Source organism: Micromys minutus (genome assembly GCF_963924665.1).
Source record: "Micromys minutus genome assembly, chromosome: 11".
NCBI lineage: Eukaryota > Metazoa > Chordata > Mammalia > Rodentia > Muridae > Micromys > Micromys minutus.
In genome coordinates, this window is record NC_137980.1 from 21394033 (window position 1) to 21409734 (window position 15702).

A 15702-nucleotide genomic window follows, 5' to 3' on the forward strand; every position below is an offset into this window, starting at 1 on the left:
AACAAGTCTTTCAAACTCAGCATACTCTTTGACCTGACACCTAGAAGGGGGTTCCATCTTGTATCACTGACACATTTGATGCCACCAATACAGAGGAAAGAGCTCTTCTCACTATTGTATAAAATCCCGAGCAATCTATCAATCCTCAGACTTCCCAGCTCTTTGACTAGTTACTTTTACAGTCATTCCCTGATCCCTCCCCACCATGCCCCCCCATACACATACTTCCAGTCTCCTTAGCAATCATGAGACAAAGGTCGTGTGCTTATCTGTAGACACAGTTACCCAACTCTAGCTTCCTGCTCCATCCCAGCACATAAGGATCTGGCCCTGACTTGACAGCCTAAGGCTTTCCTTAGTTCCTTTCATTTTCCCTAGCACAGCCCACTGTTACTTTTTCTGTTGCAGGGATAAAATACCCTGACAAAAGCAGCTCAGGGGAAAGAAGGCTATTCTGGCTTACAGTCTGAAGATCTGTTTTTCATCCTGAGATGGAAGGCTTGGCAGGAGCAGGAAGCCAGCTGGTCAAAGTGCATCAGCATCGAGGAAGAAGGCAAGCAGGAAGTGACACCAGGCTATAAAGTCTCCAGTGACCCACTTCCTTCACCATGCTCCACCTCTTTTATTATTATTATTTATTCTATTCATTACATCTCAAATAATATCCTACTTCCAGGATACCCCTTCACAAAATCCCCCACCCCACATACACCCTCTCCTCCCTACCCTTTGCTTCTACGAGGGTGCTCCCTCACCCACCCACCCTTTCATGTCCCACCGCTCCAGCATCTTCCTATGCTGGGGCATCAAACCTCCACAGGACTAAGGGCTTCCTCTCCCACTGATGTCAGACAAGGCCATCCTCTGTTACATATGTATCTGGAGCCATGGATCTTGGTTGGTGGGTGGTCCGGCCAGCCGGTGTGGTTCTTCCTATAGGTTTGCAATCCCCCTCTGCTCCTCCAGTCCTTCTGCCAGACCTACACTGGGGTCCTTGTATGTTCTACCTCTTAAAGGTTCCAAACTCTTACCTAGTAGCACCACCATCTGGAAAACAAATGCTCAAACCATGAGCTGCTTGTGTGGATACTTCATATTCAGACCATGGCATAAGTTCAGACACAGTGTTCTCTACCAACATCTGGATCTGATTACCACCCTCCCATCCCTCCTCCCTATCATCTTTTCTTTTTAATTTTCTTTTTTTTTTTTTTTATAATGAACGTTCACTCCATTTTACTTATTTTTCTTTCAGTATTACACTTTGGTGAAAACTTCTGTGACAGGCATATTTAGGAAGCACTTCCTACAGATGTCTGGCTTGTTTTGCATTTGTGTACCCTCTATTTTTCCTTACAACTTTATTTAAAAACAAGAGAGAGAAGTACAGACTTTTAAAAGCATTTTGGCATAAAACTATATGAATATATTTGTGTCAGTACTTGATTCTTTTAGAAGTTTGATAGTGTGCACTGAAATCCCACTAGTTACCATAAGCATAAAGTGCCTGTAGAGCAGAACGTAAGATGAAAACATACATCAAGTCAACATTTTCTTGGTGTGTATAGATTAAACATAATGATTTTTGAATACCAAAAATTGCCACAAGGCTATATTCTTAACTCTTGAATTATTGATGATTTAAGGTCTAGGTGTACCACACTCTGAGAGGGTGCTATACAATTTTATTTTCTAAGAAGGACTGAGGGTTTTTGTCCTTTTTTTTTTTTTTTTTTTTTTTGAGCTTCATATGGCCCGTGAGTTTTTTTCTGGGGTGTTCAGTGCTTTCTGGGGTTAGTATCCAATTATCAGTGACTGCGTATCATGTCTGTTCTTTTGTGACTAGGTTACCTCACTCAGGATTATATTCTCTAGATGCAACAATTTTCCCAGGAATCTCATAAAGTCATTGTTTCTAATAGCTAACTAGTAATCCATTGTGTAAATATACCACAATCTTTGTATCCATTCATCTACTAAAGGACATTTGAGTTCTTTCCAGCTTCTGGCTATTATAAATTGGGCTGCTATGAACATGGGGGTTCATGTGTCCTTATTGGATATTGGAGCATCTTTGGGGCATATGCCCAGAGGTGGAATAACTGGGTCTTCAGGTAGGACTATGTCCAATTTTCTAAGGAACAGGCAGACTGATTTTCAGAGTGGTTGTACCAGCTTACAACCCCACCAACAATGGAGGAGTGTTCCTCTTTCTCTGCATCCTTGCCAGCATCTGCTGTCATCTGAGTTTTTGATCTTAGCCATTCTGACTGGTGTGAGGTGGAGTCTCAGGGTTGTTTTGATTTGGATTTCCCTGATCAGTGGAGATGTCAAGCACTTCCAGCCAGCAAAAGGTTTCTTGGGGGCCCAGGCAAAAAGAGGAAAAGAATTATACATGAGAACACACACAGTAAGTGGATGATACACTTCAGCAAGTTCTAGCATAAGCATGCAAGCAAGCAAGATGTAGATCCATGCACACGTACACACATAAATATTCTGTTGTGCCAATAATTGTTCATGATTCCCAAAAGACCATCAATGAGCCAATTCTGATACAATGACATTAGGGTTTCTTTATTGTAAGTCCTAGATTCGGATCCCCAATGACATGACACGGATGGATGAGAAGGTGGAGCCCCCAGCACAGTTTTAGACAAGCATTTATAGGTGCAACAAGAGGGTATCTAGTCTGGTACTCATCTGATTTGCAGGGCATTATGGCCTTTAACATAACTGGTTGGTGGTGGGAGTCAAACCACAGACTTAACTTCTGCTTAACTGCTGGTTGTTGAGAAGTAGAGTGTCAGGGGCAGACCTGTAACCGGAAGCTGCAGGTTGTTAGGGAATAGCTGGGAAACTGTGGTTAGACATGGATCTTGTTAGGGTTTGAACACAAGTGATCTGTTCTCTCAGGAGCAAGAGACAACTTTATTTTTTCTTCCAGAACTTATATATCCCAGAAAAAAATTTTACAAGGAATATAAAATTACAACATGACTAAATATAATTTTCGACTGGTGATTTATTATAATGAGTGTATCTAAGAAAACTCAAGTTCCCCAATACCATCACACGAATGAGCATTTTACCTATTAAAAGTGAAAGAACAATTATTCCCAAGAGCCTACGAAGCAACTTGTTATAGATTAACAATAAATAAGCAAGAAGGTTAATTTTCTCAGCCAGTTTCTCTTACTGGCAGGCTACAATTTGTGCTTACGAAGAAAGAATATATTATTTTAGTATTTATAATAAAAAACAATCTCATAAAATCTTAAAAGAATCATAACTATAAACTTTTATATAAAAAACAATTAGATATTTCTCCTCTGAACTCTCAAGAGGGTGCATCTACTCTCAAACAATTTTTTATTAAATCATATGAGGAAGCTGAGGGCAAAAACTGGTACAAGAAATTAATTATCTCCTCCATCATCAGCCCACCTTCAGCAAAAGTGTCACATCAGCCACTGCTCTATGAGCTGCCATTGTTCTTGTTCCCTGACCTTAAAATCATCCCTTGATCAATACTCAAAAGTGTGCTTTTCTGAACTTCAAATTGTTTTCCAACATTTCTGTGACCAGAGCCATTAACAAAAACCTCTTAACCTGACTTTACTAACAGTTTACCTCTCCAATTTCTTCCTAGGCTAATGGGCATTTCTAACAATCCACATTTCTAAGTTCTTTCCAAAGGTGGTGATTGAATCATTGACTCCTCCAGAAGCAATGCTTGAAGAAGATCAAACACCGTTATTGTTAGTGACAATGACACTGCCCAGAGAGCGGCTGTGAACCCCCTTAGAGTTTTCATACAACTCCTAGGTTATGAGGGATGCCGTGTGAGCGCCCAGCAAGCAGAGCAAAGCTCTTCAACAGTGTGAAGCCCCAGAACCCACAGTCCTCTCTGAGGCACACCCAAGTGCTTGTGGTAACCAGGCGGCTGAGTGCCATGGGTTCTAAAGCTGTTCTGCTGTTCCTCTTGGATGACCCCAGCATCCATCAAACACTGCTTCCATGCTGTGATTTCTACAGGGATCAATGTTCCATTCCCCAGCCCCTGTAATCATGGCAATGAAAGGTTCTCAGTATGGGCCTGATTGAATCTCTAGTCTTCAGACAGGAAGACCATATAAGGACTGCCAAGGCACTGTTCAATATAGATCCTACATTCAACAGTGGGCATGCAGTGTTTTTAAAAATTAGCAGTGTGTACAGTTAACAAATATCCTTTAATCAGGTGGTTATTTATGTCGTTAGCTATGAGACAGGATCTTGTCTGAAATTTTTGATTCTTGCACCTCAGTTTCCCAAATGCTGAAAGTACAGATTGAGTGTTATAGGAAATCAGGTATTTGGAACTCTCAATGGCCGTCAGTGATTCCTTTACTCCAGGACAACAGGAGAGAATGGGACTATCCATTTCCACAAGATAGTCAAGCGTTTGGACTGAGGGTGTCTTTCCTTCACATCATCAATCACCTTCATGTCCTCTTCATCCAGGAGCCAACTGAGCATCTTGAGCATGGTGAGGCTGGGCAGTCGGGACACACACTGGCCCAGAGCCTTGACTGTGGTGGCCTGAACTTGGATGCATTCTGGGATATGCCTGCAGATGTCCAGCTCTTGCAAGTTTGGCAGGTTGTCCAGGGCTTGAAAGAAGTTTCTGTATCCTTCCTCAGTAATCTTGTGATTCATTGATAGATTTAAGTTCTCAAGGTTCTGGAAACCGCCTCTGGTTGCCACCCTGGCTGGAAAACAAACGGTTATGACAACAGGATTCTGAGGACATCAGTAATGCTCACAAGTTATTGGAACTGCTCCCAAAACCCAACAATGCAAGTGGGACATGCTTTACATGAAGTTTCCAGATCAATTTTTTTCCAGCCCCCATTAATTTTTTACAACCTAATTTTAAAAAACAAAGATAAATGTACACATTTTAAGCATTTATGCATAAAAGTATGCAAATACATTTTTGTCAGTACTTGGTTTTTTTTCAAGGTTTGATAGTATGCATTAAAATCTTACTAATTACAATAAGCATAAAGTACCTGTAAGATAAGATGTAACCTGGAAATAGTCAAAGTTTTCTCGGTGTGTAAAGATTAAGCATAATGGCTTTTCATTTTCTTTTTTTTCTTTTTCTTGAACTTCATATAGTCTGAGTTGTTTCTGGGGTGTTTAGATCAATTTTGAAAGCACCAAACAGCTACCTGGTTGATAGGAAACCACACAGCCAAACAGAAAGTGGGAAGCAGACACCAGGAAGTCAAGCACAGAGAGTAGCAGCTGTCTGGGCAATGTAGACTTCTCTTCTGTCTCACAGGGGGACATATGACAACACAAAGCATGGCTATGGACCAGGGTACAGGACAGGGCACTGAGAAATATATCAACAGTGTCTCCCTTTGTGAAGGTCACAGTGCTAAAAGCTTGTCCTCACACTGACTGTTACAAAGTCCTCCACCTACAGCTCAGAAGGGACTCCCTGGGTACTTAGAGAGGGCTCTGAGGAAATGGAGTTGGATTCATGGGGACTTTGGAAGTGAAGATCGAATAGAGCTTTATTTTTGTTTTCACTGTCTAACCAGTGTTTTCTACTATGGGTAAGGTTAGGGCGCATTTCACCCAGAATCATGTTGTGGCTTGAGTGTAAAAACAAAGTCCATAGAAACTGTTTCTGCTGCGTCCTGAATAGGGATCTTCTGTGATAGTCAGGGGTATTCCTCATTCCCTGAATAAATATGCTTCTGGAAGGACCAGAGAACGGCTCAGCACTCCCCACCGATGGCCTGCTGTCCCCTGGTTTTCTTGATTCTCCACATCACATTATACCGTTATCTGAGGCTATGGTGTATGTGTAAGTGCAGTTGCCTGGCTGTAAAGTGAAATGTTGTCCAAGAGTAAACTTCAGTAGAAAGACTGAGACTGCTCCCACACTGAGGTGGCTCAGCAGGTGAGGTCACCTTCTGTACAAGCCTGGGGACCTGAGTTATTCTTGTGACAACACATACATATTCTCTTCTCTCTCTCTCTCTCTCTCTCTCTCTCTCTCTGTCTCTCTCTCTCTCTCTCTCTCTCTCTCTTTCACACACACACACACACACACACACACACACACACACACACACACACACACACTGATTAAAAAAAATATAAGAAACTAACCCTTTTCCTCAGACCAGGATACATCTGCAGAAGATCCCGAGAGGAAGCAGGTGATAGTGGAAATGAGGAAGACTTTGGATATCTGTCCCAGCATTAGAGGCTTGCAGCAGGCAGCTCCAATGACACCACTCCTCCCTCACAACCAAACCCTGTTCTCTGAGGAAAACTCACCAATTTCAATCACACTATCATCATCCAAGATGTAGTGAAAGGCAAGAACCCGGAGGCACGGAAGCTGCAGACACTGCTGGACAATCAGTTTGACTACTTGGTGGATCCCATCCCCAGTGGGAAGAAACAGTTCCTCCAGGTTCCTGAGAGAACCCAGAGCCTGGGCTGTGGGAGACACAAGAAAGGAATCCTCAGGAGTTGTTCCACCATGAGAGTCAATGACCTACACATTCTGTGGTCTAGGAGGCCCCACCTAGCAGAGGCCCTCCTCATCCCTCTCCTCTCCATGGACCCTAGAAGCAGTCAGCACACAGCAGCTCCCTGCTGCCCTCTGCCACTGATGCCTCTGTCTTCCCACAACCTGTCTCTCACTCAACGCTGCCTCTGCATCTCCAGTTCTCCTGCGACACAGAGGCCTCCATGACAGTTCTTTCCCCTAACTGCAGAATGCTTCACCCCCTCCTTTGCTGTTCCATCCTTGTCTATCACCCCAGTGAATCCACTCTGTGGAGAACCACCCTCCTCAGTAAAGCAGGATCCACTATGACAGCTATCTACCATCCATCCTTAGCATGGCATTCTCTAGATCACATGATCACTACTCTCTACTTCTGTATCCTTGCAGAAATGGTTTACAAGACTTTGTAAAATAAAAACAATGCTATATACGTATCTTTGACTCCCCCTTCCCAATGTTCATTTAGAGAAGATACTATTTAGAACGCAAATTCTAGGATTTGGGAGTTAGTTCAGTGATACAATGCTTGCCTAACATGCTGGATACCATGGCATTGCACACACACACACACACACACACACACACACACACACACGGTCTAAAATGAAGATAAAAAAGCAAGGAGATAGTCCAGATCTCCTTAAGCACAGCGAGGTCTAAGAAGAACTGTGGAGATGTCACTCTGCACCCTATACATATTGTCTACCTCACTGTTTTTAACGTGATAGTGCTTCTCAGGAAACTTGTTATTTTCACAATTATTTCCTCCCTTCCTCCTTTCCTTCTTCTTTCATCCCTTTTATCCATCATGTCCTTTGGTCTCTCAAGACAGGGATTCCTTGTTAAACCTGGATTTCCTTGAAATTGATCTGTACACTACGCTGACCTCCAACTCAGAAATCCTATGGCCTCTTCTTATAGAGACCTAGGATTAAAGGTGTGCAGTATAACTGTGTGCTTCATAATCATTTCTTAAGTCAAAAATATTTAAGCAACTGTATACAGCTTTCTTTGTTCTGAGTTTACAGGAGGAGGTACAGGAGGAGAAAGAAGAGGTGGAGGAGGAAAAGAAAATATAAATTAAATTATGAAACACTGTTTTATAAACTTACCAAACTTAATTGATGTTTCCTTATCTGGGAATTGTTGAGCCTTAATATTCAGTATCTTCAGAGCAACAAAATTTGGCAAAATATTGACTAAAAAGTGGAAAGTAAAATTGAGTTTGGTCAGATATATTTCTTATGACACAAATAATTTAAAAATTGTAAAAAATGATATAACATTTAGACTGAATGACTATGACTAAGGAGAGGACAAAATTCTGCAAATGAAACATTTAAATTTTAGTCTATCTGTAAACTGTAGTTTATTAAGTATAAGTCATTCATTGTTGTGACAGCCTCCCTGAAAATCAGGTGTCCTCACAATTCCCAGGAAATCAGTGGCATTTAATTCTTGAGTATTTAATGACTTTGTACACAGGAGCATATAAAGTCAAAGATGTACAGTTCTTACCGAAGGTCATGGCTTCAAAGCATCGTCCAGAAAACTCAATCTCTCTGAGTTTCTTGCAGGAAGCAAGCACAGCCATGAGAGACTCACAATTTGAAAGGAAATCACATTTCAGATGGAAAACATGGAGATTTGGAGAGTTCTGAATCAACTTAACTGGAAAAAATAAAAGATGTTCAGAAATTAGAGAAGGCCACAAATTCATATGAAAGTTGAACACTCAGTCCATGGCTTCCAACTACACTGATGAAATAGGCAATGGTACAATATCTAGATGTCAGAGCACAGTGGTCATGTGCTTGGTTTCTGCATCTGACTTGTGAGCAGATAACCTGGGACAAGTTTCTGCTCTTCTCTGGATTAAGTTTTTGTTCCTGTATTTCACCTTCACTATTATCATTGTAACATCTCTGTAGACAGTGTGTCAGGGTCGTAAAATCACTGAATAAAGACCCCAGACTCAGATAGTATGCAAAAAATAAGACTATTTATTTTGCAGAAACAACTAGCATGCTAAGGTAACCAGTGTCTCAGATTAGCAATGTAGAACTGCTCAATTGCTTCTGTGATAACAAAAAAACTTTTAAACCTAGAGCACATTCCAAGGGGATGTAAAAATCAGCAACCAATAGGCATAAAAATATCTCTACCACAGGTGCAAAGACAGGAGGTAAAATATTGACTTGGTTTGTCTATACAAAATTTCAAGAAGAACTTAGTTATGGAGTTTAACTTTATGTGAACATGTTAGCAAACAAATGATGAATATTTAGCCAGATAATTACTCCTAGTAGATATGCATGTAGACATTCTCTATTATAAACTCAATTTATGACCTTAATTTATGTGCAAACTCATAGTAAACTTCTATACTATGTGATCACACACTCTGAAAGTCAGGAGTGTTGAGAGCTAGGACAGGCCTCTCTTCTCTTCCTGAGACTTGGAGCTACAAAATTCCCTGCTGAGATAAAACAAAGTCTGCTTTATCTAACCTCCCACTGTTTTACTATGAGGTGCTAAACTTCTCATAATAAAACTTGAGCTTCCTATTCCAGAACATCAGACAGATTAGCTGCAGAGGAGAGTGCCTTACACTTAGGATGGATAGCAAATGGTTTATGGCCTAGTTTCTGAGTGGAGAAAAAATGGAATAAAAACACTCTTCAACTATACAGACACATTAGGAATTCTGGGTAGAGGGACATTTAAAAAGGACAACTCTGAAGCACAACTTAAAAATTGTAAACTTATTTTGTCTATGTGTATGTGAAGTGTGGGGAATCCTTCATGTGCTGCAGCACATAAGGGTAGGTTAGGAAGGAACTGGGAACATTTGCCATTTTCTTCCACCATATAGATCTGTGGCATTGGAGTTGTCAAGCTTGGCAAGTAACTTTATCTTCTTATCCATCTTACCTACCTATAAAATGTTACTTTTTTTTTTTTTTGCTTTTGTTTCTGTTCAGACAAGTTCTCATACTGTATCTCAGACTAACCTGGACATAATTACATTTGCAGAGCTAGGTTGGCTTTGATATTGTGACAATCTTTATGCATAAGCCTCCTAAATTTGGGGATTAAAGATATGAGGCAGTATGCCCACTCTACTGAGTTTTCAGTATACAAATCTGCCATGTCAGTCCCCAGTTTACATTTCTTCAGTGTTCAGTGTTTTAAAGTTTAGGATCAGATGGTACTTTAGTCATTTTGCTAAATGGCATGTTCTAGAAAGATGGCTGCACAGCTGTCTGGCAACAGGAGTTAGAGATGGAGAGAAATGGAGAAAAGGTCCAGGCTGCTCCCAGTCAGGTTCCTTCTCCCTGAGCAGGGAGATCTGCACATAGAACTAAAACAGCAGCAGAAGAGAACTCCTCACACTGATGCAGGTAGGAAGTGTTAGGAGTGGACACCTCAGGCTGTGCAGTCAGACTCTGTCTGAAGACACATTTTCACAGAAGAATAGACCAGAGCAGTCAATGACCTCAGTTCTCCCAGTTGACAGTCAGCAATAATCATCATCCTTCTCTCACACAGTGGGTATGAGGAGTGAGCTAGTATCTGTGAAGTGCTCAGAACAGTTCCTGATATGGTAAAGACTCGGATTACAAATAAATCTCTGTCCTCTTAAAGATTGATCTGATCCTCCCCTTCCCCATGGACACAGGTCATGATGTCAGGCCCAGGGAAGTTTAACTAATGATGACTGGATGTTTCTAAGAATTACTATTCACGTGGGTTTTCCAGCTGACATGTGAACTGGAGATTCAAGCACTGTCCTTACCTAGTTTGGAGAGGTCAGACTCTATGGAGGTTTGGATGGATAACTTCTCCATGTGATGGAGATTTGTGAGCTCCCCAGGAAGGAATGAGAGCACATCCGATGTGCCAGCTAGTCTCACAGACAGTTCTTTCAGGTCCAGGAACTTGTCCAAGTTAGAGAAGAGCTGATCTGGAAGGCAGCACATAGTTCCCATCACTCAAGAGCCCCAAGTGCAAGTTCTCAAGGTGCAGTGATCTTCAGCAATATTCATACATCCAAGTTGAAAGTTCTCAGACATACTAACATCCGTTTAGGAAGCACATCCCTGAAGATACTTCCAGCTGTAGCATATGCTGATCACAAGCTGTAGAGGAAGCCCTGTACTTGTCTCTAGACAAATTAAATAAATACAACCAACAGCATGAAAACTGAAAACAACTGGGTTAGCACATGCCAAAGGATATAGTTCAACTCCTATCTCAGAGTATATTCTACAAACCACACAGCCTCTTCCAATGTGTATGAGGGAAGTCTACCATCCTCTCATTCACTTACCTTTTCTAGGCCTCTAGATGTAGCTTTGACAGCACATTCAATGCCTGGTCCAGATCTATCCTCTTCCTCCATGTCACTTCCAACAACCAGGCTTCTGCCATAACCTACTCTGCCTCCCTACCTGTCCCTATCCCTCTGGACACTCCAATAACACATCCAACCTCTCTAAACATCCAGGTCTTGCACATCCTTATCCAGGGTCTATATGGGTGATTTGCCTGATGCTTTCCACCTCACACACACCACAACAATCCCCATAGGCCCCCAACCTCGAGCTTATAGCAGAATGCACACCTTGCGTACCAGCTCAGCCTCTTGTGTCCACCTGCACCATAACCAACCTCTAGGCACAATCCAACCCTCACAGGTATAAGGCTGATGGAATGGAGAAGAAAATCAAAATTTTGAAAATAAAATTCAATAAAGAGATAGAAACATTGAGGGGGATTCAGTGAGATGTATATGAGAATGGAAACACAACAGCCCTACTAGAAAACTAAAGAAAAGAATTACAAGTAGACTGTATTAATCAAAAGATAGAGCATGAGGATTGAAAATGAAGTAGAGGATCTAGATGAAATATGCAAATCAGTGGGGTGGGGGTCACATAGGAAATAGATATTCAGGGAGCGTGAGAAACAAAGTAAAGGTCAAACCTTTAGATTTTAGAAATAGATGAGGGAGAAAAATCCTAGGTGAATGACACAGATCAAATCTAACAAGATCATAGAAGAATACTTGTCCAAACCAAAATAAATCTTCAACGTAGATACAGGAAGATCAAAAAACACCAAATAGAACCAGAAAAGGAAGTCTTTGTGCATATCACAATTAAAATATTAAATATAAAGAGAAAAATATATTGAAAGCATCAAGGGAAAAAACACAAGTCCCATATAAAGGAAAACTCATCAGAATAACAGCTGACTTCACAGTGGAAAATTTTAATGACATAAGAACCTGGAGCAAGGCATTCTTAGTGCTAAAAAATTACAACAGCCAATCTAGACGAATATGCTGAGCAAAACTATCTGTCATAGATTAATTGGGGGAAATCCTATAATATAAGCAGTATTTAAAATGTTATCTACTTCAACTATCTGTGAGGTTAGACATTTTCTCTACCACTGAGGCCAGACAAGTCAGCCCGGCTAGAAGAACATATCTCCAACTTAGCTGTTAGCTTTTGGGATAGTGACCATTCCAGTTGTTCAGGATCTACTGTGGGACCTGGTTCCAGGATCCCATACAGTTCTTTGACTGGGGAAATGCAGCCTATGCTACCTCTACCACTAGGTCCGGCCAGCATGCATAAACCCAGGCTTGGACACATGAAAGCAGTGCTCAGCAGTGCCTGGGAACTCTGCCTGAGCCCTTGACACCAACGCTCATCTGGGCACCTAAGATTAGTGCTCAGCATTTCCTGTGCAATTCATTCTTAGCCGATTAGAACAATGTTCAGCGGGGCTTCTGGACTCAGGCTTGAGCCTGTAAGAACAGTGCTCTGCTGCTGATCTTAGCAGGATGCATCAGAATGCTGCTGCCACTGGGCACCAGGCCAAGGTGAACCAGGCCAGTGAGAGAGGCTCTGGTGCAGAGTGCAGGAAATTTCGAGAGAGAGTATCTCTTCCCAATCAGAGGTGTTACCAGCTCTTTAGAACAAAGGAATTCAGATAGAGGAATGATTTCTATATGTTGTCTCCCTTTACTTTTGGGCCCAGCTTCCCTATAAATACAGTTTTTGGAATGGCTCAGTGTCTGACAACCAGCTTGCTAATGGCTTGGCCTCAGGGTTTGGGAAGACCTTGTCTACATATTTTGGGGTGATTATGCTTCTGCCTAGAACTTAAGTGCAGTCACGTCTATATGCAGAGGCGGGACTTAGGTCGTAGCCACCCTGGCTGGGGTTCAGGTCACATCCTCCTGTTTATGGCAGCATGAAGATCTTGCACTGCTTATGGAAGGATGAAGATTCCTGATTTCTTAAGAGTTCAGGAAGCGCCTGCTGTCTTGTTTGCTACTCCCAGGGCTTCAAACTGCTCTCAACCGAGAATCAGGGTTCCTAATTATACTCTACCTGCTCCACAATCCACATGAAGACCAAGCTGCATATCTGCTATATGTGTGGGGAGACCTAGAAGAAGTGGAGGAAGAGTATGGGGTAAGGATTGTGGGAGGAGTGACCAGGAGGGGAGCAGTGATTAGGATGTAAAGTGAATTAGTAAAACAATAAATTTAAATTTAATAATGTATCCAACAAACCTAGCCTAAAGAAAATAAGAGAGAGGTGAGCATAGCTAAGAGAATGTAGAAAGAAGGTTGAAGGTATGTTTGCTAATACACAAAGTACTTCTAAGAAAACCAGAAATCAGCAACACAATGACTGAACCAACGCACATAATTCAACAATAACTATAAATATTAGTGGCCCCATTTCTCCAATCAAATTATGCAGGAAGGCTGAATGAATCAAGAAATAGAATTCTACCAGGGAAAGTAGTATACACTTTCTTCCCCAACATTGGGAAGGCAGAAGCTGGTGGATCTCTGAGTTTAAGGACAGCCTAGTCTACATATCTAGTTTTATGATAGCCAAGGATACAAAAAGATACCCTGTTTGAAGATAAATAAAGATAATAATAATAATAGCAATAATAATAACAATAATAATAATAATAATAATAAAGTTATTCATCTATATGTTGTTTCTAAGTAACAAAGCTTTAAAGCTGTGTTTAAAGCATCTATAAAGAGTAAAAGGATAGGCAATGATACTCCAATAGAAATGAATAAACACCAAGAACCAATGAATAATAACTAGTTCTTCAAGAAGATAAACTAGATTGACAGACTCTTGGCCCAACTAAGCCAGTAAGGTAACCCAAACCCAGAAAGAAAAACATTCATGTTCTCTCTCACCTGAGCATCTTTATTAAAAACTCAGATAGGAGTATATAATTTGGGGTAACATGTAGAGGGAGGTATTGTTTCCATAACTGGTTCATGATTGTGTCAATAAAGGGTTGGAAGCCAGTTGCAGTGTGAAAAGAAAAAGGTGGGACTTTCTGGTCCCACCCAAAAATGAAGGAGACTAGAGGGAGAGGTATTCAGAGCCAGTTTTAGAATGTGAGGACTCAACATACCCCTAGTTTGTAGTCTCCGCTGCAGGCAGAGACCAAGGAGAATGGAAGGGATTAGTTGATAATAATAATCCACAACAAGGCAAGATATTAAGAACAAGTTAGCCACGTAGTGCCCATCAGCAATTGAGAGATTTATGTATGTATGTATGTATGTATGTATGTCTGTATGTATGTATGTATATGACCACTTTTACACCTAAAGCTTAGGGAACATGGCAGAAGTGGGGGCAGGAAGATTGTAGAAGTCAGAAGTCAGAGGATCAAAATATCTGCCATGAGATAGTTCCTTCTATACATATGACCAGAAAGCTGCACCCATGAAAACTCAACAATGTGGCCGCCTAGCTAAGTCCCATACAATGACAATAGCAGTTAACAAACAACATGTATAGGAAAAACCTCCCAAGATTCCACCCCTAAATGAAGTCATGTCAGTAATGACTGCTGAGAGAGAAAGACACATTCTTCTCCAGGGACAATCGCCACAATAGGTTATCCAACCCCAAGTGGTCAGTTGGAACATACACATATGGACAACACTAAATAGAACTCAGCAGCTAGTATGTAGATATGCATTTACATATGTATTTGTATATCTGTCTATAAAAACATATCTGTATATGTCAGAGCTGACAGGGAGTTGGACACAGGGGGAAGAGCTGAAGAATTTATCTAAGAACAAATATTCTTAGATAAGAATTTATCTAAGAAATTATCTAAGAATGTGCTTAGATAATTTCTACAGCATGTGTAGAAATTATCTAAGCACAATACTCATGTGACTTTTCAAGAAATAGAATAATATAAATGTAACAGAAAAAAAAAAAAAAACAAGCAAACAAACAAGGTAAACAGTCAGAATGAAGAAAGGAAAGAAAGAAATGGAAAAAATGAAAGTTCTTAGGGCCTCAATCCTAAGGGATGACAGGAAACTAGGAGATGCTGATAAACAGAGAAGCAGCACATCCCAGGACAGAGCACTCCAACTGGTTATCTAATTGTGACCAAACGGTGAGCCCTGAAATCATAATACAAGTAGCAATAAGGACCGAGCAAGCACTTACGTACTTAGGAATATATACACATATTTAGCACGTATATACATGTATATACATACATATACACACTAGGCACCTAAAACAACCTATATAAAACACAAGTCCCAGAACACTCACACTGTTGTCACCACTCTGAGTGCAATTATACACACACACACACACACACACACACACACACAAACACAAACACACACATACACACATACATACAGACAGTGGAATAAACACCTTCTTCAAGAAAATCAATATAAATATGAAGTCTATCCTAGAAGCTACAAAAGATTGCTCAGAAGGAGACACAAATATTCTTTGCTCATATGAAATATCTTCTCTGGAGAAGCCAAATACATGAAGCTTCTGTATCATCACATGCAAAGTTCATCGTTTACTAATAACAAGCAATCCAAACGCCTTTATAAGGACCTTGAAAGATGAACTACTAGGTAATACCATGCTAGTGTTGTTTGAGTTATTAAAAACTTGATTCTATGATTCACTGCCCTAAACAGTGAAAGTGTTTAGATTTCCCTATCAAGAAGTTTCATTCGTGTAAGCTAAGAATGAGAAAACACAGTCAAACTGAAC

General features: G+C 40.8%; 1 protein-coding gene across 2 annotated transcripts in view; it reads right to left on the bottom strand.

Moving 5' to 3' along the window:
• Positions 1–4389: 4389 nt before the first annotated feature.
• Positions 4390–15702, bottom strand: part of NAIP (NLR family apoptosis inhibitory protein) — a gene marked incomplete at both ends in the record, with an annotated part of 29132 nt that continues 17819 nt past the window's right edge. For both annotated transcript variants that reach the window (XM_080924843.1, XM_080924842.1), the window contains 5 exons: positions 4390–4754; positions 6346–6510; positions 7696–7782; positions 8102–8254; positions 10383–10550. In XM_080924843.1, the coding sequence (XP_080780969.1) occupies positions 4390–4754; positions 6346–6510; positions 7696–7782; positions 8102–8254; positions 10383–10550 (938 nt within the window). The remainder of the gene's footprint in view (positions 4755–6345; positions 6511–7695; positions 7783–8101; positions 8255–10382; positions 10551–15702) is intronic.